At 36.4% G+C, this 27,528-nt stretch overlaps 3 protein-coding genes across 3 annotated transcripts; 2 read left to right on the top strand and 1 right to left on the bottom strand.

Moving 5' to 3' along the window:
- Positions 1-1,716: 1,716 nt before the first annotated feature.
- LOC109159739 (mannan endo-1,4-beta-mannosidase 5-like) lies at positions 1,717-10,196 on the top strand. Its single transcript, XM_019307850.1, has 6 exons — positions 1,717-2,074; positions 2,219-2,413; positions 3,494-3,616; positions 4,122-4,327; positions 4,802-5,079; positions 10,051-10,196. Exons 1-6 carry the CDS (start codon positions 1,727-1,729, stop codon positions 10,134-10,136), a joined length of 1,236 nt encoding a protein of 411 aa, XP_019163395.1. The 5' UTR covers positions 1,717-1,726; the 3' UTR covers positions 10,137-10,196.
- Positions 10,197-13,899: 3,703 nt separating this feature from the next.
- Positions 13,900-15,900, bottom strand: LOC109159878 (dynamin-related protein 4C-like). Its single transcript, XM_019307987.1, has 2 exons — positions 15,196-15,900; positions 13,900-15,156 (listed from the first exon to the last, which is right to left on the bottom strand). The coding sequence occupies exons 1-2, from the start codon at positions 15,847-15,849 to the stop codon at positions 13,900-13,902; spliced, it is 1,911 nt and encodes a 636-aa protein (XP_019163532.1). The 5' UTR covers positions 15,850-15,900.
- An 8,882-nt stretch (positions 15,901-24,782) lies between these two features.
- On the top strand, positions 24,783-26,738 carry LOC109159877 (dynamin-related protein 4C-like). The gene has a single exon (XM_019307986.1). The coding sequence runs from the start codon at positions 24,783-24,785 to the stop codon at positions 26,736-26,738; it is 1,956 nt and encodes a 651-aa protein (XP_019163531.1).
- The last annotated feature ends 790 nt before the right edge of the window (positions 26,739-27,528 follow it).

The following is a 27,528-nucleotide window of genomic DNA, read 5'->3' as shown; positions in this document are numbered from 1 at the left end:
ATAATCTGAATGTCATTTTAGATCAAAATTCATAATACAAGGTGAATAATTCATGATATAATTTGCCCTACGTGATAGCATGGGATCAGCGGATCAGAACAAATGAATGGGTCTCGTTGTAAAGCCGATTACTCTGGAAATACTCTTAATGTGAGTAATATCATCACTATTGCATTTCCCTAATAACATAACCAACCACGTACCAAACAAACATTAAAAAACAAAGTCAAACCAACACCCATTTTATACCATGTTTATCGAAAACTAGCTTGTCGAATATCTCCCATTTTATTAAATTATAATGCCCAATGAAGTTAAATTACAGGTAAGTGTGGATGAAGGTTACCTACCCTTCATTTATGTTCGTTTTTTTTTTTTCGTTAAGTTTTATGATACATTATGCTATAAATGTTGTACTATACAATATTTTGGACAAACATACCCCTACCGTTATAACTTCCGTTATATTTTCCATTAGTGCTACCATGCACATGCATCCACCATATATTTTCTTATTTTCAATAATAATAATAATAATAATAATAATAATAATAATAATAATAATAATAATAATAATATACACATTATATATTGGGGTTATATGTTAGTTATTTCTTAAAATATAAATATTAAATTTATAGAAATGTTTTACATTATTATTATTATTATTATTATTATTATTATTATTATTATTATTATTATTATTATTATTATTATTATTATTATTATTATTATTTACAATAATTTAAATATCTAAAATTAAAATAAATTTAAAATTTTAATATAAAATATTAATATTGAGCACCTATTTTTTGTGCATCGCGCATAAGAAATACTAGTTAATATATAAGCTCCATTGAGATTCATAAACTTTTTAACATTTACAAAAAAAAATCTCGAAATTCTGTCGATTTTCTAAACATTAAAAAAAAAGTGAAAAATTTAGAATTCTTTTGGTCCTCTTTGGTAAATGGTTGTTAGTTGTTACCTGTTAGCTGATTGCGTTAATTAGATGATATAACTAGTTGATAACATTAGTTGTTGTTAGAAAAATGTTTGGTAAATTAGTTGTTAGTTGATAGCTGTTTGGAGTTGTAAAAAACTAATTAACCAAACATTTATATTGATATTTTGACTAAATCAAACAATTAATAGTGATAAAAAAAATCAAAATTAACCTATAGGCCAATTTTTTATCAAACAGGACTTTAACTCTTTCTACCACTAGAAAAGTTAGGGAAAGTCTTACCAACAATCAAATAATTAGATTAAATTAGATAATAAATGGATCCTAAAAGACACCTTTTGAACTACAAATAATTTAATAATGCAAAATCTTCCATGAGACCATCACACGAATCTTCATCCGTGAGACAAGTTAGATTTTTCATAAGTATTGCAGTTTCATTTATAAATATTATAATTTTCATCATAAGTAACTCATCAACCCCTTATATTACATTTTGACTTAAAAGTATTACACTCTCTTTCATAAATCAGTCTAGTTACACTTTTTTGTCATAAGTAATTGTTCAACTCCTAAATATTACGTTTTGATTTAAAAGTATTACACTTTTATTTATAAGTAACAAACAATTTATTCCGGTCCTGATTAATATATAATACATGTTACACCATAAGCATTACATTTCCAATTCTATAAATAACCCTACATTCCAAACCATTACCTCACACCATTCTCCACAACATTAGCAATCTTGTGCCAATGGCTTCTCTAATGAAAGCTTGTTGTTTCAATTTGCTGTTTTTATTGCTTTTAACTATTTCAACAACACAAGCTAGGCACCCAAAAATGTCACAAGTTAAAGGGTGGGTTACAAGAAACGGTGCACGTTTTGAGCTCAACGGCTCACCATTTCTTTTCAACGGCTTCAACTCATATTGGTTGATGGTCGAGGCAAGTGAGCCCAACGGGAGGCACAAAGTCGTCGAGGTGCTCAGGTATGCTTCCGCCGCAGGCCTATCGGTCTGTCGAACCTTGGCTTTTAGCGACGGAAATCATTACAACGGACTGCAAATATTACCGGGCATCTATGATGAACGTGTTTTTGAGGTAACTATTTGTTCTATTTTCCCACATGTTGAGCATATAATATAAATATATATAGCTATGATATCAGTTTAAATTTTTAATTGAGATAAAATATATACATCAATTATTTGTAATGGATTATTTATTTTTGCATGGTGATCATAGGGGCTTGATTTTGTGCTCTCGGAAGCAGGAAGACATGGGGTTCGTTTGATATTGAGCTTAGTGAACAATTGGGTTGACTTTGGTGGCAAAAGACAATATGTTGAATGGGCTAGGAATGCAGGAGCACCGGTTTACAATGACGATGAGTTCTTTAATCATCCAGTCCCCAAAGGTTATTACAAGAATCACATCAAGGTAAAGTTCATTTAGGCTCTGTTTGATAGAGCTTATTTAGGAGCTTATAGTTTATTTTAAGCTACTAATAAGCTATAAGCACTGTTTAGTAATATTTCCAAAATAAGCTCGTAGCTTAAAATTAAAGCTTATTTTGGAGAGCTTATTTTGGGAACGCTACCTAAGGTAGCATTTCAAAATAAACTAGTAGCTTCCTAACTTTTTTTTTTTTTTCTTATCTCTGTCCTTATTATTTTAAAGAAATGACATTTTTTACCCTTTACAATTAAAACCATTTTCGTTTCTCCTTTATCTTTTTACATTTATCAGCTTATCAAAAAGTTAATTTTACCAAACACTTTCAAGCATAACATCTAGGTTAACAGCTCTTCAGTTTTCAGCTCCTAACTTATAGTTTTTCAGCTTTCAACTCCTTTTCAGCTTTCAATTTAGCTAGGTTTGTCAAACATAGCCTTAGTCTAAAGTAATGTTACACACTCTCCTAGACAAAATTTCCCTCTTTATTTCTTCTCTTGATGTGACACTAATTACTTAGTTACTTTAGGGGGTATTTGGTTGGCATGAATTGTGTTGGAGTTGAATTGCAATTCAATGAAATGATAAACTACATTGTTTGGTTGGAGGGAATTGCAATTCCATGGAATTGCAATTCAATGAATTCATGCAAAGGGAAAGGGAAGGAAAAGACATATTTGTCCTTGAATGTTATTATTAATATTATCACACAAAGGGTATTTTTAGTCTTTATATCACTTCTCCCATTTTCATTATTCCTCCCTACCAAACAATGTAATTGTAATTCCTACTTTATTCCCACCTTATTCTTTTCCCACCGAATTATAATTCCTTTCCCCCTTAATTCCTTCCTTCCAACCAAACGCGCCGTTAGTGTTTAATTAAAAATATGTAGGGTCAGTCATGGCATCTAATTCTTATAACTCATATCATAAATAAAATATGATAAAAAAAATATTAGAAGGATAAATAGCATTTTTCGTATTTTTCTTTTAATCTAATCCACGAGACTAAATTATTATTATTATTATTATTATTATTATTATTATTATTATTATTTTGCAGAAAGTTATAACAAGAATAAACACAATTACTGGAATTGCATACAAGGATGATCCAGCCGTGATGGCATGGGAACTAATGAATGAGCCTCGTTGTCAAGCCAATTACTCTGGACATATTTTTAATGTGAGCAATAACATCACTATTTTGCATTTCTCAAAACTAAAATCATTTCCAACCACTAAACAAATATTAAAAAAACAAAGTCAAACTAACCAAACACGCAGTTGCATCTTTATTCTATGTCCAATGAAGTTAAATTATCACCTTACTTAATAACCTCCATTGAGATTCATAAACTTTTCTTCAACACTTACCACCCCTAAAAACTCATGAAATTAGTTCGGTTGCTTTTCCCAATTTTTTTTTAAATATTTGGAATACACATTTATATTATATATTATAATACCAAATTAAAAGATGTGCTTTGTCTCAACTAAAAGTCTTTAACTTGATAGTTAAACTGTACATTTATGCTTATATATTATATCATCAACAGTCAAAAATTTTAGCCAACAATAAATAAATAAATATAGAATCTAAACATTATCAAGATTCACAAATTAAACTTGTTTAAATTTGTAAATCCACCATATTTGCTATATGATTGAATAAGAAAACGTACCTGCAGTCATGGGTTGAAGAAATGGCAAGCTTTGTGAAGTCAATAGATAGCAAACACCTTTTGGAGATAGGAATGGAAGGATTTTATGGGAACTCAGTGCCTGATAGGAAGCAATTTAACCCTGGCAATTACCTACTGGGAACTGATTTCATTACCAACCACCTTGTTCAACAAATTGACTTCGCCACCATCCATCTATACACTACTCGATGGTAAGCACCAATTCCACGTCGTTACATTACGTTGCTCTAAAAAAATTGACATAAATTAACATGTGAGTAGGGATAACCATATAGACTTGTACTCTTACCACAAGGTCACAAATTCAAATCGCAGTCTTCGGTTTACCCCCTTGTGATCCTTTAGAGACTATGGTCACAAGATAAGGTTTACTCGTGCACACTCTCAGAGAGTGACTACCGTTTTTGTTGGGCGGAGGCTAAAAAAGGCCAAGTCTAGCACCCAGGGGCTACAGGACTGTTGGGCCGATAAAAAAGTAAAGGTCAAGGCCAGCATCCAACGTCGAAAGTCTATAAAGAAATAAAGTTAAAGCCTTCGCTATTGCCTATTAGGGCTTGATCTATAACAAGTAGTATCAGGGCCACAGCAAGTGTTAGATCGAGTCCCACCAGAACAGTAAAAAAGTTAAGGCCAAAGTTAGCTTTTAACTTGGTGGTTTATTACAGGCTTCCGGGAGAAAGTGAAAATGATGAGATGGAATTTGTAGAGAAGTGGATAAGAAGGCATTGGGAAGATGCAAAGACAATACTGAATAAACCCTTAGTGCTAGCAGAATTCGGAAAGAACAGCAGGGACAGAGGATTCAGCGTGGGCGTCCGAAATTCTTTCATGAATAACGTTTACAGGCAAACTTACAACCTGGCCAGGGACGGTGGCACAATGGCGGCTAGCATGGTGTGGCAGCTCATGGCAAGAGGCATGGGCGGATGGGACGACGGATATGTTGATTAGGATGGCATTGGAAGATCAGAAGTAAAAAAGAGGAGGGAAAACTTGAGTTGTATTGAGGAAGTGAACCGAATGAATGGAAAAAAAAATCTGTGATTACAACAGATGCTAGACTATATATATACGGTTATGATGTAACCGCCTCTAACAACTTTCATCAAGGAATGAAATTACATGAAAGTCCCTCAAAGCCTCTCGATACCCCCCCGTAAACTGGAGTGTGAAGGTCCTGAACACCCAGTTTAGAGGTGAACAACTGGAATGAGGAAATAGGAAGAGCTTTGGTGAAGCCATCTGCCACTTGGGCTGAAGAAGGGACGGACAGAAGCTTGATGATCCCCTGATTGAGCTTCTCCCGCACAATATGGCAATCAATATCCAGGTGTTTAGTGCGTTCATGGAACACATGGTTCTCACCGATAGCGATTGCCGATTTGTTGTCACAAAAAAGAGCAGCCGGCTTCTCTAGCTTTATCTGTAGATCATGCATTAGCGTTGTAAGCCACTGGACTTCACAAACGGTGGCAGCTAGAGCGCGATATTCTGCCTCGGATGATGAACGTGAAACGGTTGCTTGTTTCTTCGTCCTCCATGATATCAAAGCAGAGCCAAGAAAGACACAGAATCCAGTTATGGATCTTCGAGTGTCGGAACATGATCCCCAGTCGGAGTCTGAAAAGACATTGAGTTGCAGGGCGTTAGACTTTGGATAGAGTAGCCCCTGTCCAGGAGCTTTCTTGATGTAGCGGAGGACACGATGTGCTGCTGCTAGGTGTTCAGTTGTTGGAGCATCGACGTACTGGCTAAGTTGTTGGACGGCAAAGGTTATATCTGGTCTTGTTGCGGTAAGGTAGAGCAACCGGCCAACAAGACGCCTGAAGCCAGAGGCATCACTGAGAATGATGCCACCTTCTTTGGTGAGCCGAATACCAGGGACCATAGGAGTATCGACTGGCTTACAGTTCATAAAACCTGCCTCATCGAGAATCTCCAGGGCATACCTTCTTTGGCACAAATTTAGGCCCGATTCCTCCATACGGGCTTCGATCCCCAGAAAGTAACCTAAGGAGCCGAGATCTTTGATCTTGAAGGCTGAATTCAAGAATGCTTTAAGCTCAGTAATCAGCTGTAAAGAAGGACTTGTTACAAGTATATCATCGACGTATATAAGGAGAGCAATGAAACCTGTAGCATCCCCTTTTGTAAACAAAGAGGGATCAGATATGGATTGTGTGAAGCCTTGCTGAATCAATGCATTACTTAGCTTGGCGTTCCACTGTCGACTGGCCTGTTTCAAGCCGTATAGGGAACGTAGTAATTTGCACACTTGCCCTGGCTTATCACTGTGGAAACCGGGTGGTAAGACCATGTAGACCTCCTCATCTAAATCACCATGGAGGAATGCATTGTTGATGTCTAGTTGATGAATGTGCCAATCCCGGGATGAAGCCATGGCTAGAAAGGTTCGAATGGTAGTAATTCTCGCAACCGGAGAAAAGGTTTCAATGTAATCAACTCCAAGTTGTTGGGTGTACCCTTTTGCCACTAGCCTAGCCTTATGGCGTTCCACTGAACCATCAGCTCTAAGTTTCACCTTATAGACCCATTTGCATCCAATGGGGTTCTTTCCGGAGGGCAGATCGACTATCTCCCATGTGTTGTTTTGTTGCAAGGCCTTGATCTCATCATCCATGGCCTCTTTCCAACACTGATGGTGTATAGCTTGACTGTAAGTGCGGGGTTCGTCAATGGAGGTGACTGCCAAAGCAAACTTCTTGTGTGGCAAGGAGAGGTGGTCATATGATATGACCTTAGAGATAAGATGTGGTGAGGAGCCTCGGATCATAGCAGAGTCACAATAATAGTCCATCAGCTTGTTTGGAGCTTGGCGAGATCGACCTGACCTTCTAGGCTGCATGACAACATCTTGGTCAGAGTGGTAGGCAGAGTCTTGTTGCTCAGTAGTACTGCATGGTTGTGGCTCAATATCCACTGGATCATGAGGCATGCTAGAGTTTTGCTGTTCACCATTGAGATCTGTTGGTCCATGAGGTGAGTTTGAATTCAACAATTCATGAGATTGAGACATATCAGTAGCTACTGGTCCATGTGAGTTATTTAAGTCTGGTGGATCACGAGGGTACTGCATCTGATCACACGGCTCCAAGTCCAAGTTTAGGGATGTAGGAACATTGGGAAGTGAAGGCTCAATATGTGAAGGCTTTTGACTTGGAATATCTCTATCCATCATAGGGAATTGAGTTTCATAAAAAACCACATCCCTTGACACAAAGACAGAACCATCACTCAAACTGTACAGCAGGTAGCCTTTAATCCCAGCTGGGATTCCCACAAAAATGCACCTCTGACCTCTGGCTGCCATCTTATGTCTGGCATTCTTAAGCGTAGCTGCGTAGCATAAACAGCCAAACACCCTCATGTTGCTAATGTCTGGAGTCTTTCCATATAACCTCTTGTAGGGACTGGATAAATCGATAACAGGAGAAGGAAGTCGATTTATGATAAACACTGCATGCATAATGCAATGCCCCCAAAATTCTAGGGGAAGATTGGCTTGGAACCGTAGGGATCTAGCAACGTTGAGGATGTGTTGATGTTTACGTTCTACAACGGCGTTCTGCTGTGGCGTATGAACACATGAACGCTGATGGATAATCCCTTTTTCTGAAAAAAAACTTTCCATTTTAAATTCTGCTCCATTATCACTGCGAATAGTTTTGATCAGGATGCCGAATTGAGTGAACACAAAAGAATGAAAGTTCTTCAAATGTTGCCTTGTTTCAGACTTATTTTTCATCATATGAACCCAGGTGAACCTGGAGTAATCATCAACCACAGTCAAGAAATAATAGTCCCCTTTCAAAGAGCAAACATGAAAGGGTCCCCAAATGTCAATATGAATCAAATCAAAGCATCCTTTTGAACTAGTGGCACTGACAGGAAAAGAAGAACGTTTATGTTTAGCTAAATGACATGTATCACAAGCTACATTCTTATTTCTAGAGACATCAATGTCACACAAAAGGTGAAGTTTATTTGTTGGGAAATGCCCCAACCTTTGGTGCCAAATCTCTGGACTGATGCATGGCATGGCATAATTCTTGACTAGTGATCTGGATGGTTGCATCAGGTATAGACCCTTTGCCTCCCTAGCTAATCCAACTATCTTCCCATGAGTCTCCTGGATTAAGCATTGTTTAGACATAAAAGTCAATTTATAAGCAGCATCCTTAATTAACTTGCTCACAGAGATGATGTTGAACTTGAATAAGGGAATATATAAGACTTCTCTTAGCCATAGATTATCACTGAACCTCACGTCTCCTATGTGTTTAACTGAGACACACTGCCCAGTGGGAAGGTTCACCTCAATTCCATTAGCATCATGATAATTGTCAAGAGAATCAAGAGAAGACACAACATGATTTGTAGCTCCTGAATCAAGTATCCATGTAGAATTATTCAGAGAGAGAGTATTAGCCAAGTACTTGCCTTCAGATATAGGTGACTCATCAAATTTTGGAGTTAAGGTGGTAGCAACAGACATGTTGGAGCCGGATGATCCAGTGGCTTGGCCTACTTGAGTCTGCAAATAGGAAAGCATTTTCTTCAATTGCTCCGAGGAGAATCCTAGTTCACCTGCTGAGCTTGTTGCTGTCGTAGCTTGCTGCTTGGCCTTAGTCTTGTAACCGGGCACCCAACCGGGAGGATAACCGTGCTTTTTGTAGCACTTGTCAATGGTATGTCCAGTCATCCCGCGGTAAGTGCACTTAGCCTTCACACCATTGTTCCTTTTCCCATTGGAATAGTAAGGAGCTGCTGCTACTATCTCATCAGTTGTGAAGCCCTGCACAGCATTAGTTTGAATGACATCCGAACCTGCCAGAGTCAAATTGGTTAATCTAGCTTGTCTCTCCAATTTTTCTGCCATAACGAAGATTTTATAAACCTCCGGCAAGGGATCTAAAACAAGCACATTAGACTTAAGATTATTGTATTCATCACTAAGGCCTTGTAAGAATCGGATCACTTGATCCGTGTCTCTCTCCTTCCGGATGATCTCCATGAGGTCGCAGCAGCACCTAGGATCGCATTTGCAGAGAGGTAATGGTCTCAAAGTGTTCATCTCTTCCCACAATGTCCTGCATCTGGTATAATACTCACTGACGGTAAGAGATCCTTGCTTCAAGTTGTACATCTCGGACTGCAAACTCGAAATCCTCTGTGCGTCTTGTTGCGAGAATCTCCGCCTTAGATCCTCCCATATGCTCTTCGCATTATCCAGATGCATTACGCTCTGCGCTATGGAAGGATGCAGCGACTTGAAGATCCATGAACAAATCATCAAGTTGCATCGTCTCCAAGCAGCATGGTGACTCTGATCTCTGCTCGGCGCTGGAGTGCTTCCGTCGACGATCGTCCATTTGTTCTTCACTTCTAGGGCGATCTTCATTGATATGCTCCAGCTGCCGTAGTTCGAACTTCCCGCCAACACCGGACTGACGAGGATCGCAGAAGCGCTATCACTGGAGCTGAAGAACAGCGGATTCTCCAACTCGTGAATGTTATAGTTCCTTTCGGACTGGAAACGATTCCCTTGTGGAATCACTTCTGGAACAGCTTGGCTTGGTGTTTGGACGACCGGTGAGGCAGCATCTTCTCCTTGGCTGTTCTCTCCGGCGCCGGTAACTGCAGCGGCGTAGGTGGTGCGCCATCGCTCTGATACCATGTTGATTAGGATGGCATTGGAAGATCAGAAGTAAAAAAGAGGAGGGAAAACTTGAGTTGTATTGAGGAAGTGAACCGAATGAATGGAAAAAAAAAAATCTGTGATTACAACAGATGCTAGACTATATATATACGGTTATGATGTAACCGCCTCTAACAACTTTCATCAAGGAATGAAATTACATGAAAGTCCCTCAAAGCCTCTCGATAGGATATTCCATCGTCCTGCCGGAAAATCCTTCCACCGTTGCTGTCATTTCCTCCCAGTCGCGCGCCATGGCGAACCTAGCCCACACTCTTTAGTCTTCAAAATTTATTCACACCTCAAATGTTAAACATCATCTTTTCATAATATATATCATTTCACGGTGCTGTATGTGGAGTTTAAACTAAAACAAAGTTAAAGCATATGTCATTTGAACTTTGAAATAATCATGCATGAATTGAAGACTCAAATTTGAAATTTGAGTTGGAATCAAATTCAAATGAATTGTCATTTCAATACGTACATTCGCAACTCTTTGGTCGAAAAATTTCGTTATCAAATGATGCATTTTTTTTTTCTGCGGATGGTTAAATATTTTGATTAAAAAAGGATGTTGATGTCACGTTATCATTTTTAGAACAATTGTGGTGTGTTTTTTGTCACATTTTTTGTGCCAAGTTTGCATATTTAAAATTTAAAACAAAATTAAAAGAAAATATTTAAAAAATATATAATACTTAAAAAAAAAAAAAAGGTATTTTTTGGGTGAATACTAGAGATGCGACCAACGGGCACATGTAGTCCACACGCCGGCTCAAATGAGGGAATGGGGCTCAGAGCCTCTTTCATTTTTCTTCTCAAAAATTGCATGTGTCAAGAACTCAAGTTTGCAAAAGAACTTTATTTTTGCTCACCTCTCCCTCTCTCTTCTAGTTATGTTTTCTTTTATGAAAGTACATCTATATCTTGGAGGTGCATTAAGTAGACCATAGTTGCTACTTCGTCCAAATGTCCAATCACTCAGAGAAAATTACTTTATATGAGACCTCAGGTGAATGTGTATGGTTGAGGTCATTGATACAACATATCTGATCCATAGCTCATGCGGTATAATGAGCAAAGTTGATTCCCCCACTGCCCTAGATGAGGACAATGCAGCCTGTGTTGCACAGATCTGTAGTGGGTACATTAAAGGAGATCTTACGAAACATATTGCTCCTATATCTGTTCTTTTACCCACATGAACTCCAGAAGAGTGATACCTATTGAGAAAGCTCGTTCTAGTGAAAATCTAGTAGATTTGTTCACTAAATCCCTGCCTACATCCATATTTGAGAAATATGTCTATAAAACTGGTATGCAAAGGCTTGGAAGACGCGCGGTTGTCTTAAGGTGAAGCGATAAACTCTAAGTGTAATTGAATAGACGGTCTAGAAGACTTTAAATCATGGAGATGATACTCGGAAAGCGTATGGTTGTATTTTGTTTTGCTCTTAACTAAGTTTTTCTCCCATTGAATTTTTCTTATGCTAAGGTTTTTGATGAGGCAACCGATGCAACATATTTTCATAATGTATGTACTCTTTTCCTTGACTATGTTTTCTAGCGAGATTTTTAACCACGCATGAGTATTGTGTGATAATGGCCCACGGGAGTGTTATAAATATTATTATTATTATGATCATTATCACTAAGACTTTTCATTTGCCTTTCATTTATTCCATTGTTTATGTTAAAGAAAATAAAATAACAAAGACAAAAAACTTGTGTATGCATGTGAGACTATCTCACGAAAAAAATCTAAAACTAAATTAGGAAAAAAATGTTTATTATTTATATGAAAATGCAATACTTTTATATTTTGATTTAAAAGTATTACATTTTTCATCAAAAGTATTAGGAATAAGGGTCAAATTAACCACTGAACGAAACCTGAAAGTGCAATTAGACCACTGTACTAAAAAAGATTGCAATTACACCATTCAACAAGTGAAATGTGTGCAATTTTATCGGCTAGCAGGTAAACGCCCTCTCCTTCCGGTTACCTGGTGACATGGACGTTGAGTTGGCAATTATTTCCCTTTTCTTTCTTATTTCTTCCATTGAAATTTCTACTCTCTCTCTTCTTATCACAACCCAGTTGACCTTCACGACGGTTTTAGCTCTCTTTATCAATGCACAGAGGTTCATGCCTTATGACCTTCACCGCAGTGATGTCGACCTTCAACTCCGTCATGTTTCTCACATTTAATTTTCCCTTTTCCTTCTGGTGTTCGACAACGATAGTGGCAGATCCCTGGCGACATCTGTCAACTCCGCCGCCGCCAACGTTCGTTTCATGTTAGGGGCTCTGTTCACAGTTCACGGTCGATACCACTAAGACTCTAAGAGGCGCTGTGGGATCATATCTGATAAACTTTTTTAGAAGTTTCAATGGGAAAGACAGGCTTTTAGGAAGAAATGGGAAAGAAAAAGAAAATAATTGCCAGCTCAGCGTACAAGTCACCAGGTAACCGGAAGGAGACTGGTGAAATTGCACCCATTTGGCTTGTTGAAGGGTGTAATTGCAATCTTTTTTAGTACAGTGGCTTAATTGCACTTTCAAGTTTCGTTCAGTGGCTAATTTGACCCTTAATCCAAAGTATTACATTTGCCTTTATAAGTACCAAACATTTACCAACATTATTATAAGGGAAATTGCAATACCTTTTTTTAAAAAAGTAATACTTTTATATCAAAATGTAAAAGTATTACAGTTGTCTTCAAAAGTATTATGTTCCTCTTATAAGTAACAAACACTTTATTCGTAATTAGTATTACATTTTGCAATATAATTAAGTATTACATTTTCATATTGACCCGATCCGACCAAACACACGGATAAGAATTCGTGAGACGGTCTCAATAACAAAAGTGAGATCGAGTAGAATTCTTAAACAACTCAAATTTGTTGAAAATTGATGCAATCAGAGAGATGGAACAGAAATAAAAGTAGATCTATGCTAGTTTTGGAATGGAGGGGTTGTTAATTAATAAATATAATGCAAAAAAGAAATGCCATTTCTTAAGAACAAAGTTGAAATGAACCACAATTCAAATAAAATAATTATTGTCATACTAAAAGTTAATTGAAACGAATTGAAATACCAATTTTACAAACCAAACATATATAGGTATGTGTTTTCAATATAATCCATTGAATGTGCAAACTTTTAATTTAGTTAGACAAGTCCACTTTGGATGGACAATGAAATGTCCAATTCGTTGGGGTTTCTGAGAGTTTGTTCTCTTCAAATTAATGATTTATTCGGATGTAAATAAATGAAGGCAATTTATATCGTGCACCAGGGCGCGCATTGCATTGTGCGCCCTGGTGCAAAACGACGTCGTTTTGAAATTTTTATTTTTATTTTAGAAATTTCGCTTTCGTTTGTCGGTTGTTTAAAAATGTACATAATTATATATTAAAATGTACATAATTGTATCACAAAATACACATACTCTTTTTTGAAAAGATAATACATATAATCTAACATAATACATAATACACATAATCTAACATAATACATAATACACATAAACTCTTAACATAATGCACATAAATTTCATGTTTTGGATGTACATACTTGTATAATAAAAAAAATGTACATAATTGTATAACAAAATGTACATAATCGCGTCAACTACCTACACAACTTAACAAAATAACGTCGTTCGCTATGTGCGCTGTAGTGCACGGTTATGGGCTGTAGTGCAGTGTATAACCGCACAGTGCTATGTGCGCTGTAGTGCAGGGTATATCGATTGATAAATGAACGGGAGAGTTCAGATGTGAGTATGTGATGAATTCATAAAAGGAAAAAGCTAGAATAAAACATTATTTATGTAGAGCCCCAAAACGTGCCAGATAATATAGAAAATAAACATTTACTTAATAAACAAAATACCACTCTTAGCTTGAGTCTTGACAATCCACCCACCACACATACCAGGCCAAAACAAAACATTAACATTAAAGATTTTCAAAAGATTTCATGTGATCCAAACGTACCCAAAAACAAAGTGAAGCACCAAACATTTTTATCCATCTGCCAATACAATTCTGTCCATGATGTTGGCAACAACATCCTTAGATTCCATGAGCAGCTTGACACTCTTGCTCAACCGATAACGCTTCTCCGCGACCACCTGCGACTCCCCCAACATCCTCTCAATCCCTCCGCCGTGAGGCGCCATCAGATCACCCACAACTTCTTCCTCCAACTCTCTATTAACCAGCGTTTGAATGCTATAAAGAACATGCAACGCCATGGAGTCAACCAGCCTCATCAGAACAATCTTCCAATACGCAATAATTCTCATCCTCATATCAAACGCTTTACAAACAGCATCGCTACCAAAACCCCTTAGATGGCTGATTTCAATTTTGTTGCCGTCAATATTTAACTTAGACCCCTTGGAGCTGTCATTCAAACGCTCCATCAACTCTCCTTGCTTCACCATCAGTTTACTCCATGTTGCTGAGTATTCTGGATTGCAAGAGTAATCCGCCATCATTTCCATTCCGATTATTTCCTGCACCCAATCAACAGACTTCTGCTTCATCTTCGCAATCAAATTCTGGGAAGCTCGCTTCATGGAAGACAGAAGCTGTGGATAACTTTCTGCATATTCCTTCCAAACCCTAACCACCATCTTCTCAATATAGTCCCACAACTTGGCCACAAAATCTTCTGGCCTTGTAGATATTGCCTTAACCCTTTTGTGCAGAATGCTAAGGAACACTCTACGGGGAAGAAAATTGGGCAAACTAATCTCTTTTGTCTCTTCCAAGGCCAAAATTTCTTCCATTAAGAAATTATTGCTATCAAAAGATACGCGCAAATCTTCCGCATACTCATCTAGCATTTCCACTAATCGTGCCTTGCAATGCATTTCTTCCTCATCAGGGTACTCATCAAACTCACCTCTAACAAGAATTTTTCTAAGCGACTCCTTGGCTGAGCTGATAATCCGCAAGAATGTCGTCAAGGCTTCAGCCACCGTGCTTAGATTCTTGGGCAGTCTGTTCAAATCAGCCATGTTGGCTGTCAGCTTATCATTGATTTTCCGGACAATTTCAGGCAAACATTTCGAGATAATATTGGCTTGGATCCTCACCAATTTCTGCGCCAGTACAGGAATGGACACCATGGACTTTTCAATCTTGGAAAGGAAAGGATGACTCTGGAATAGCTTTGCCTCTTCCATTCTCGCTTCTTCATAGGACTCTTCGCCGATTCGGTTTCGGACACAAACGTAACCGAGCCCGATGTGAACATCATCGGCTGATACCTTCTCAAGCAGGCCTTCCGGTGATCGATCCACCTTTGTCACCACCGCAAGTGTTCTCTCTCCTGTTTTATCCACTTTCTGGGACATACGGATAGATTCACATGTAGAAAAATCCACGCTAGCCGACAGAACATTAAGGATTATGCTCTCTTCGGGAGTAATATACTCCATGATAATGTTGGAGATTTGTTCGTAGATATCCTCGGGCTGGCCGTGAACCGGCACCCTAGTAATTCCAGGCAAATCCACCATTGTTAAATCAGGAACACCGCACTTTTTCACTGTCAACGTTAAAGGGGCGTGAGAAATCCCCTTTCCCCGGCCGGCAACCTCCTCAGTAGCAAGCACGATAGCCTCTGCAACACTTTCTTCATCAGTCGGGACGGTTTTTCCATTGAACTCCAAATGGAGCTCAGGCTGGCCAAGATTCGGGACATTCTTGAGGCGCATGATTAGAGGAACCCTTGTACATATGCCCTGCCCTCTCGGCAGGCTGATTCCGGCAAGGGACTCGAGAACGCTAGACTTTCCCGATGACTGGTCGCCGACGACCACGATGGTGGGAAGCTGGATTCCCTCCTGCATGATCTTAAGGTGTCGGAGCTTATCGATACAATCTAGTAAAGGTCTGATCTTGTCGTTATATGACGAAACAATTGGTGCTTCCATAGGAGATTGTCTACATATCAGAACCATGATAACAGTAATGCTATTAATGTAAGAACAGGAAGAAAATGCTTAGGCAGTAAGAACCAGAGCAGTGGTTGACTTGATATAGCTCGGATACAAAACTCAAAGTATAATTCCAACGCCAGGCCTTAGAATAACAAGAAAATAGAAAAAATATAAGAGAAAATATAGGAAGGAATTTTGTATCGAAGAGTATTAAATCGCTGAAAGTTCTCTCACTCTCTTGTATGTGAGGCGTCTATTTATACCTATTTTGGACCTAGAGTCCTACCAGGAATAACAATTCTAGATTGTCTGGGAGTCTTAGTTACAAGATCTAATTCTATTATACAAAAAAAAAAAATGAGTACAATTCTAATTACACTAGGAATAATAGGCTCAATCCTTAATATGCTCTTGATTGCTCCGTACTGTATATCTCTCTTGGACTTTCTTGATCGAGTTGTTTTATTGGGCCGGTCCGTATGGCCCAAGCCTAGTATGCTATCCATCATCCAGTTTCCCACTTTCTTGGCAAATTATTGTGTGGACCATGGTCCACACAGTGTTGTGTGGACCATAACAAAAAATACATTATTTTTTTACTGAATGAATATTATTTTTGTACTAAGTGTACATTATACAATATAATGTACACTCAGTACAAAAATAATGTACATTATTTACACATTAACCTTATTGGCTATTTTATTTAGTAATAGTTTTATTTGTTTTAATTAAACAATTAATTAAGAGTTGTTAGAATTTATGATATTTTGGACCATGTGATATAAGTATGTGGATGGGATGCATTGATAAATGAAGAAGTCAGCAACGCATGAAGTGTTCAAAGAAAACAAAAGATGTGGCTGTGAATCATTCGAACAAATGAAGGCTATATGATTAAGGATCACTAATGAGGCTTGTCATCTAGTATTTAAAGAAGTTGTTCGAAAGAAGAATGTCAACCTTGAGATTAATATTCAAGAGCACACTTCTGATTTACAAAGCCTTCGATTTTAATGTGTTTTATTATTTAATTCTTAAAAATATTTAATCTGTACTACATGATCAGTACGTGGTACTGCTGAAGCATCTTGTGAAGATTGTTTGGGTATTCGTGTGTCAATCCTAGATAGGTGTTAGAAAGAGTGGTAGTGGTAAAGGCTGGAGGCCATCTGTATTTACCTCTTGTAATACTCCTTTTGGTAAACATCTATAGTGGATTGGGCAGACGTGGTCTGCCCCGCAGACGTAGGAGAAGGAGCTCCGAACTGCGTAACATTTCTTTGTGTTTTTTACATTCTTTATGCTTTTAGCTTTCATTATTTACATTTGCTTAAACAAGTTTAATTAATGAACATAACTACTGCATAACCTAATTAACAAGTAAAAATACATTGCTTTTGTTTTTCAAGTGTCACGGTGAAATTTCAGGGAGAATATAAGACTGAGTAGGAAAGAGAATAATGTGGGAGGGGAGGAAAAAAAATCAAAACTGATTTTATAAAAAAATATATAAAATAAGTATGTCATTTCTCTATTGGTTCTCTCTCCTCCATCATTAATTCTTTTTCTTGGGCAGAGTAATATCCCAACATTTACAGATGCTCCCGACCCCTTCTTGCTCCCGACCCCTTCTCTCTCTTGATTCTCTCTATGCTATTATGGCATTTTGGCCTCAAAAGTAGTGAATTCCCTCATTTTTACTCTGATGTAGATGCTCTTAGTGTAGATATCTCACCACCTTACTCCTCTGACCTCTCTACGGCAAACTGCTTGAATCAACGGACGCCATCAACACTCACAGCTGTGGGTAAGCCATCCTCTTCGTTGTTGTCTGGTCAGTGTTATTTGTTGTAGTAGATGTCGAGACCAGAGTTTTCTTTTCTTCCCCTCATCCTCTCTCTCTACTCTTTCTCAAGTTCAGTAATTAAACTTTCTTGCTCCCAACAATGGCATCGGTTGGAGCTTTAAGGCACGCAACACTGAAGTGTATGCTTCTTGTTATATGTAATGTATTTGCATCTCCACATCGCCATGTATCTATGCAGTGCTATGGGCACAAAGTCTGTGGAAGTTTTTTTTTTTAATATTATTATTTCGGTGGTCGACTGTTGCTTGCGGCTTACTGGTAGCCAAGGGAATCAGCTGGGCGACTAGACTGACCGGTCGGTTAGCATTATTGGATATCCTACACTAGCGCTAGGCGATTGGTTCGCTCGTTCGTTGGCAGACAGTTGGTGACCGAACGCTTGACTAGTCGGTTATTCTTGCTTCTATTTTTATTTTTTTTATCGGATCGACGGGCGCTCTACAACTGGTTCATTATCCGGTGGTCAGTTGGCCATCAACCGAAGGGAATTGTTGACCGTCAGCCCCTTGGGCTGTTTTTTCAAGCTGTTTATTTATTTTTTATCTCTTCCAAGTTAATACTATGCCTAGGGTACTTTAACGCTTTCCAAAACAGACAATCGAGTCAAAAGTTATGTATTGCCGAACTTTTAACACTTTTTCAACAACCTTTAAAAAAAAAAAAAAAAAAAAATCGGCCGGTTCGCCGCCTTCCTCGCGGTGGCCGGACGGCGCTTAGCGCCTAGCTAGGCACGATTTATGCAACACAGCTAAATGTGAATTTCTTGTGAGACAATTTTTTTGGCATTATTATCATGGATGTTTAAGCGTTTCCATAATATTTAAGACTTTTGAGATTTGTATGGAGTTTTAGATTGAAATTGTTGTAGGGTTCATTTTTTTCTTTTGTGTGCAGTGCAAGTGCAAATGCAAAAATGGACAAATTTCATAGGGACTTCCGGAGCAATTATGTTTTATTTTCTTGGTTTCCTACTTACCCTGGCCTAAACGCAAAAATTTCAAATTTTGAGAGTTTGCGCTCATGTCAAAGAACTGTCACGAAAGTGCTAATGTCATTTAGTAGCTATATATCTCTCTCCTATATAATGTTGGCTAAACTTCCGTATTCACCTTAGCAACGAGTACAGAAACTCAAAAATGGATACAAACTTTTTCCAATTCGTTGCTTGATTACTTTCTTGTGAGTTCTCCTTTTTATTTAAGGTTGAACTTTTGCTTTTTCAACATTTACCTATATGTATGTTTGATTGATCTTTGTTTTGTATTCTCTATGAGATATATTGGAAATTCCATTCTGAACTCATATTTGATTTCTAGTAATTGTTTCTTTTTTTTTTTACTCTTTTTGAAAGTCTTTTTTTTTTTACTCTTTTTGAAAGTCTTTTTTTTTTTACTCTAATTATGAATTTCTTTTGATATTTTGTTTTGGCTTGCTTGTTATGGTTCTCTAAGTGTTTCCTTGATCTTTTACACATCTAAGATTTGTATGGAGTTTTGAATTGAAATTGTTGTAGGGTTCATTTCTTCCCTTTTTTTGTGCAGTGTAAGTGTAATTGTGAAAATGGACAAATCAATTTGTTATTTCTTCTTTTGGAGGTTAGTAAATCTTCATCTCTTTCCACTCCATTTTGGCAAAGTTCATAGGGGCTCTGTTTGGCAACGATAAGTTATAAGCTTTGTTTGGTAATGTTCTTAAAATAAGCTCCTAGCTTAAAATAAGAACTTATTTTGGAACGCTACTTTAGATAGCTTTTCAAAATAAGCTAATAGCTTCCTAACTTTTTTTCCATCTTTGCCCTTATTATTTTAAAGTAATGACATATTTTAACCTAGTAAATCATGCTAGTAGCTCTCCTCCTCCTCCTCCTCCTCCTTCTTCTTCTTCTTCTTATTCTTCTTCTTCTTCCTCTCCTCTTCTTCTTATTCTTCCTCTCCTCTTCTTCTTCTTATTGAATTAGCAATATGGCTTCAACCAATGACAATATTGCTATTTCATTATGGGATGCTAGATCATGATCATGCTAATAGTTTTATTTTTTAAAAATGTTTACTTTTTTTGGAAGACGAACTGTTAAATTTTAATATGTCATTTTTAGTCTTTTTACATTTATCAGCTTATCAAAAAGCTAATTTTACCAAACACTTTCAATCATAACAGCTAGCTTAACAACTCTTTAATTTTCAGCTCCGAGCTTATAGCTTTTCAGCTTTCAGCTCATTTTCAGCTATCAGCTCCTAGCTTATAGCTTTTCAGCTAGGTTTGCCAAACAGAGCCAGGGTATTCCTGAGAAATTAGGTTTTGTTTTCTTGATTTCATTCATTCTGAAATTTTAGTTCATAGATTATGGAATTATAGTTCATTGATTATGGAATTATAGTTCATCGATTATGGAATTGTAGTTCATCGATTCTGAAATTTTAGTTTATAGATTATGGAATTTTAGTTCATTCATTCTGGAATTTTTAGTTCATAGATTAGATTATGGAATTATAGTTCATCGATTATGGAATTATAGTTCATCGATTATGGAATTATAGTTTATCGATTATGGAATTATAATTCATCGATTATGGAATTTTAGTTCATATGTTGTTGCTGGGAATCCAATCTGATTTTTTTTTTAAGGGAAGACACGCGTTTTATTAAAACAACGTCGTTTTTGCATCCGTATGCACCATGCATGGTGCATACGGATGCACAACATAATTTGTCATAGATACCTATACTAGGTGGTTCTAAGTTAAGTATGGAACAAAAATGGCTAACGACCTACCGTTCAAGATGCAACACAACAAGATGTGGTTGGAGATCAACACTGCTTCCGCTTCCGCTACTACGAGGTCCAGTTGCTCTTAGGGGGTGTATTCAATCATGACTTTCGTAGAGTTTTAAAGACTTTTATGAACTTTAAAAGTTTGAAGGTATTCAATTCAAACTTTTAGAGAGTCTTTAAAAGTCATGCGGTATTCAATCAAGATTTTTAAAGAGTCTTTAAAAGTGGTGTGGTATTCGATTAAGACTTTTAAAGAGTTTTTAAAAGTCATGTGGTATTCAAAAAGTTATAAACTTTTGTAGACTTTTTAATTTTAAGATTTTTGTAGACTTTTTCTTCTCAAATATAAATAGTTAAATCCAACCATCAACCCCAAGATTTCAAAATTTTATTTCTAACAACTTTAAATGTTTTCTCTCTCTATTTAAACTCTATTTTTTCTTCCTGTTTCAACTTTATAAACCTATCTAAATTCAATAAAATTACTTTTTTCTTCATTATTCTATACTTTCTTCATACCTAAACTCTACCAATTTTTTTTTTCTCTCCTACACTTTACCATCTTCAACTAAAAATTCGAAATAATATTATTTTTACTTCATTATTACTTGTCTATATTGATTTTTATTTTTTCTATATGAATTTTTTATCCCTAACTTCCTCTAATTCTCCTTAAATACATGAACAAAGCAAATTTTTCATCTTCAAATTTTAGTATATGTTTCATAATATTCATATAAATACTTATATATTTTGATTTTTATTCTTTTTTATGTTTATATTCATAATATATATTTTTCCTCTTTTTTTAACAATGAGTTACTACGAATAGCGAATTACTGTTCGCAACAACAATTTGGGGTTGAAAACAGTAGCACCTTGTTGTTGTCTACAATCTCGAATTGCTATTGCAAATAATATTTCTTTTCGTGATGCCTAACAATAAAAGTATAATTATATATATAAATATTACGATATTTATTATAAATAACAATTTCACATATAAGTATTATAATATTTGCATTAGATTTATATTTTTATAAGTGTCATATATAATTTCAGTTATAAGTATTATAATATTTATCATTAATAATAATCATTTTACCTTAAATAGTATCACAATTTTGCATATAAATATTACAATATATTTATTATAAATAACAATTTATTTGTTTCAAATAGGTATTAAATTTGTTTGTAATAAATATTATGATTTCTATCATAAGTAAAACTCGTCGTTGTTTATAACACGATCCGTCTCACAAACAAAGATTAGTGAAACGATCTCACACAAATTTTTTTCTTAGCTAATATATTAATTTTTTTTTATTAAATTAGAGTTAATACCACAAATGATTCTCTGACTATTGGAGTAGTACTTCTTTTAGTCCTTGACTTTCAATTTGACCAAAACATGTACCACGACTTTCATTTTTTACCACAAATAGTCCTCCGTTAGTCTTTCTGTTAAGTTAGTGTTAAATTTACCTTCATTCCTTTCATTAAACTTTTTTGCTTCGTCCACAATGTCGACATCAAAATAGTGTATATATCAGCAATATGTGTACTATGTAAGGAGTAAAAATGTCGTATCCCGTAGCCTACTACTGGTGGTGGTTTTGACACATTTCCCTCTCTCCTTGCGTTGTAAAAATTTCTCTCATGGATTCCATTGAGATACAACCATCTCTGTTCACTCAGAAGTGTTCAACAAGATTTTCCACATATAAAGAGGGAAATTATGGATTGAGGAAGCAATTTACATAAAGATTGACGGATTTGACGATAATACCCTTAAATTGAACACCCACTTATAACAGATGACTTTTCCGGATATCAAAAGTGGTCGGAACAAGACTTTCGACTTAATTTAAGATTATTTTCAGGTGGTCGGAAATTTCATAAATTCTAGTAGTGTATTAAACAAAAAAATCAAATTTATAAATAAGTAAAAATATTAAAGAAAATAAGCAAATAAGAAATAGTTGGTTTGACTCATAAATACTTCTTAATAAGTAGGACATATAAAATGAGAAAAATGATATATTATTTTATAACAATTGTAAAATATATTTGTACTCTTATTAAAAAAAAACTTTTATTTAAAAAAGCAAGTAACCCAAACGTTAGAAGGACCATGCATACAACATTATGACTAGCAATTTCCAAAGAAACTGTATCACTTCTCGGCAGACTACAGCATTATCGGAAAACGGTATTGCCGCTCATGCCCCTTGTCATAGGTTTTCGTTTACCACAGCTGATAGTTTGTCTCATTTTTTAGTCATATTTTCAAAAAACATGGCTGAACCTAACATCACTTGCGAGAAGGATGTCAATTTAACCCGAATCCGATGTGCAAACCCGATAAAATTGAAATCGACAGGGCTATGATTTGAACGGATTAGCCTAATAAAATGCATTAGCCCGACGAGCCCGAAACTGATTAGCCTGGTAGCCCGAAATTAAAAGGGCTAGCCCGACAACCCGAACTATTGAAAATTGTTCTTTATTATAGAAGTGATGTGAAACCTAAAATACATGGAATAATTATTATTATTATTATTATTATTATAATTATTATTATTTAAATTAAAACTTAAGTTTTTAGTTTTTTAAATTTAAAACAACATTAATATAATATTTTGACTAAAAATTGATGAGGACGAGATTCTTCGTCCCCCCAAATTCTTTGTGGGAACGTAGATAGGGACTATTTTCAATTTCCTGTGAGGACGGAGACGGGGAGTATACTTCTCGCCCCTCCCCGTTGTCATCCGTACTCTAAATATGAGTACTCACTTTCAGTTTCTAATTTTAGTTCAGATAGTGCAACCCGTCCGATTAGCCCGACAACCCGAAGTTTAGGGTTAGGGCCAAATCGAACCCGAGAATAAAATATTAATAAACTGATTAGCCCGACAACCCGACAGGGCTAGCCCGAAACCGAGTAGGCTGGCCCGATTGACATCCCTACTTGCGAGGCATTTGATTAAAAGAAAAGAAATAGAGGATATATAAATGAATGGTAATTATTATATTTTGTGAGAAAAAAAAAAGGTGATAATAAAATAAGAATTTAAATTTTATTATTTGGTGGACAAGAATATAGTTATTGTTAATTGAAAGAGAATAAGTGATATAAAAACTAAAATGTTCTTTAATAATAATAATAATAATAATGTGGGAGAATGGTCATTTTAGTCTCTCAATTATACAATACTAGTCAACTTAGTCCCTTAATTATACATATGACATCATTTAGTTGCTAAATTGTTTGTTTGGTTATAGGCTCTGTTTGGCAACGCTAAGCTAGGAGCTTATAGCTTATTCTAAGCTACTAATAAGCTATAAGCTCTGTTTGGTAATGTTCCCAAAATAAGTTCCTAGCTTAAAATAAGAGCTTATTTTGGAACGCTACTTTATGTAACTTTTCAAAATAAGCTACTAGCTTCCTAACTTTTTTTTTCCATCTTTACCCTTATTATTTTAAATAATGACATATATTTAACCTTATGAATTAAAACACTTTCTCTTTTCATATCCCAACTTTCACGTGAATCCCTTCATCTTTATTATTATTATTATTATTATTATTATTATTATTATTATTATTATTATTAAATTAGCAATATGACTTCAACCAATGACAATATTGATACTTCATTATGGGATGTTAGATCATGATCATGCTAATAATTTTATTTTAAAAAATATTTACTTTTTTTTGAAAGACGAACTGTTAAATTTTAATATGTAAACAATATAATTTAAATTTTATGAAGATGTCATTTTTAATCTTTTTATATTTATCAGCTCATCAAAAAGCTAATTTTACCAAACACTTTCAATCATAACAGCTAACTTAACAACTCTTCAATTTTCAGCTCCGAGCTTATAGCTTTTCAGCTAGGTTTGCCAAACAGAGCCATACTCCCTTGTCTCAAATGATTTTATCAAAATGAAATGAAATATTGATTAATTGGGTTTGAGATTAAAGATAGAATTATGAACGACCCTACCGTTAATAGGGTTCCATGCATTTCTTTGTCTTCCAATAGTAAAGTTCCATGCTAGTAAATACGGAGTAATTTTACGTTCACTGCTCGAAACCACCATCATAAATTCCAAACACTTCAATCCCCGAGATAATTTTTTGATTAATTGTTTTTAAGATGTTCAAGAATCACTATAAAAAGCTTAGCTTCAAACTATATACAAAGCTAAGCTATCAACCACTGCTCTAGTTCTTGCTTCCTAAGCATTTAATTTCCTTCCTGTTCTTACGTACGTAATAACATTTCTGTTATAATGGCTCTGATATGCAGTGAAACTCCCATGGATGCCCCTATAGTTTCCTCATATAACGATAAGATAAGACCTTTACTTGATTGTGTCGATAAGCTCAGACACCTCAAGATCATGCAGGAGGGAATCCAGCTTCCCACCATCGTGGTCGTCGGCGACCAGTCGTCGGGAAAGTCCAGCGTGTTGGAGTCCCTTGCCGGAATCAGCCTTCCGAGAGGGCAGGGGATATGTACAAGGGTTCCTCTAATCATGCGCCTCAAGAATGTCCCAAATCTTGGCGAGCCTGAGCTCCATTTAGAGTTCAATGGAAAAATCGTCCCGACTGATGAAGAGAGTGTTGCGGAGGCTATCGTGCTTGCTACTGAGGAGGTTGCCGGCCGGGGAAAGGGGATTTCTCACGCCCCTTTAACGTTGACTGTGAAAAAGTGCGGTGTTCCGGATTTAACTATGGTGGATTTGCCTGGAATCACTAGGGTGCCGGTTCATGGCCAGCCCGAGGATATCTATGAACAAATCTCAAACATTATCATGGAGTATATTACTCCGGAAGAGAGCATAATCCTTAATGTTCTGTCGGCTAGCGTGGATTTCTCGACATGCGAGTCTATCCGTATGTCCCAGAAAGTGGATAAAACCGGAGAGAGAACACTTGCGGTGGTGACAAAGGCGGATCGATCACCGGAAGGCCTGCTTGAGAAGGTAACAGCTGACGATGTTCAAATCGGTCTCGGTTACGTTTGCGTCCGAAACCGAATCGGCGAAGAGTCGTACGAGGAAGCAAGAATTGAAGAGGCAAAGCTATTCCAGAGTCATCCGTTCTTGTCCAAGATTGAGAAGTCAATGGTGTCCATTCCTGTACTGGCGCAGAAATTGGTGAGAATTCAAGCCAATATTATCTCGAAATGTTTGCCTGAAATTGTCCGGAAAATCAATGATAAGCTGTCTGCCAACATGGCCGATTTGAACAGACTGCCCCAGAATCTAAGCACTGTGGCTGAAGCCTTGACGGCATTCATGCGGATTACCAGCTCTGCCAAGGAGTCACTGAGAAAAATTCTTGTTAGAGGGGAATTTGATGAGTACCCTGATGAGAAAGAAATGCATTGCACAGCCCGATTGGTGGAAATGCTGAATGAGTACGCAAAAGAGTTGCGGGAAACTGGTTTGAGTTTTGATTCCAAGAATTTCTTAATGGAGGAGATTCAGGCCTTGGAGGAGGCAAAAGAAATTGGGCTCCCCAATTTTCTTCCACGTAGAGTGTTCTTCAGCGTTTTGCAAAAGAGGCTCAAAGCGATATCTACAAGGCCACAAGATTTTGTGGCCAAGCTTTGGGACTATATTGAAAAAATAGTGGTTACAGTTTTGATGACTCATGCTGATAGTTACCCACAGCTTCAATCTTCCATGCGTCGAGCTTCCCAGAATTTGATTGCGAAGATGAAACAGAAGTCTATTGATTGGGTGCTGGAAATTATAGGAATGGAAATGATGGCGGATTTCTCTTGTAATCCGGAGTACTCAGCGAAATGGAATGAACTGATGGAGAAGCAAGGTGAATTCATGGAGCTTTTGATTGACAGCTCCAAGGGCTCCAAATTCAAGATTGATGGCATTGAAATTGAAATCGGGCATCTAAGGGTGTTTGTTGATGTTGTGAATCAAGCGTTTGATATGAGGATGCGCATTATTGCGTATTGGAAGATTGTTCTGATGAGATTGGTTGATTCTATGGCGTTGCATGTTCTTTTTAGCATTCAAAAGCTAGTGAATAAGGAGTTGGAGGAAGAAGTTGTGGGTGATCTGATGGCGCCTCACGGCGGAGGGATTGAGAGGATGTTGGAGGAGTCGCCGGTGGTCGCCGAGAAGCGTTATCGGTTGACCAAGAGTGTCAAGTTGCTTAAAGAATCTAAGGATGTCGTTGCAAACATCATGGACAGAATTGTATTGGCAGATGGATAAAAATGTTTGGTGCTTCAGTTTGTTTTGTGGTTTGGATCGGATGAAATCTTTTGGAAATTTTAATGTTAATGTTATGTTTTGGCCTGCTGCTATGTGTGGTAGGTGGTTTGTCTATTTTGTTTATTAAGTGAAATGTTTATTTTCTATATTATCTAAGGTTTATTTTCTTTTTTATCTTGCACTTTTTGGGTCTCTACATAAATAATGTTTTATTCTACTTTATTCCTTTTATGAATTTGTCACATCTGAACCCAACTCTCAAAAACCCCAATAAATTGGGCATTTTAGTGTCCATGCAAAGTGGACTTGTGTGAGAGTAATCTAGCCTAACATAAAGTTCAATTTTGCACATTCAATGGATTTCAAACTTTAGTATGACAATAATTGTTTTATTTGAATTGTTTCATTTCAACTTTGTTTTTAAGAAATGACATTTCTTTTTGCCATTATATTTATTAATTAACAACCCCTCCATTCCAAAATTAACATTATTCTCTCTTTTTGTATCTCTTGATGCATTCCATCCCCGTAGATACTTTTATTTCAGTTCCATCTCTCTCGTTATTGCATCAATCTTCAACAAAAACTGATTTTTTAAGGATTCTATTTGATCTCACTTTTGTTATTGGGTCACACTTGCGTGAGACCTAACGGATCCTTATCCGTGCGTCTGAGGGATCCAATCAATAGAAAAATGTAATGCTTATATTGCAAAATGTAATACTAATTATGAATAAACCGTTTGTTACTTAATAAGGGGAAACCTAATACTTTTGAAGACAAATATAAT

This window comes from Ipomoea nil, unplaced genomic scaffold (genome assembly GCF_001879475.1).
Source record: "Ipomoea nil cultivar Tokyo-kokei standard unplaced genomic scaffold, Asagao_1.1 scaffold2845, whole genome shotgun sequence".
Lineage (NCBI taxonomy): Eukaryota > Viridiplantae > Streptophyta > Magnoliopsida > Solanales > Convolvulaceae > Ipomoea > Ipomoea nil.
The sequence above is the reverse complement of the archived record's forward strand: the minus strand, read 5'-3'. Positions and strand labels throughout refer to the sequence as shown.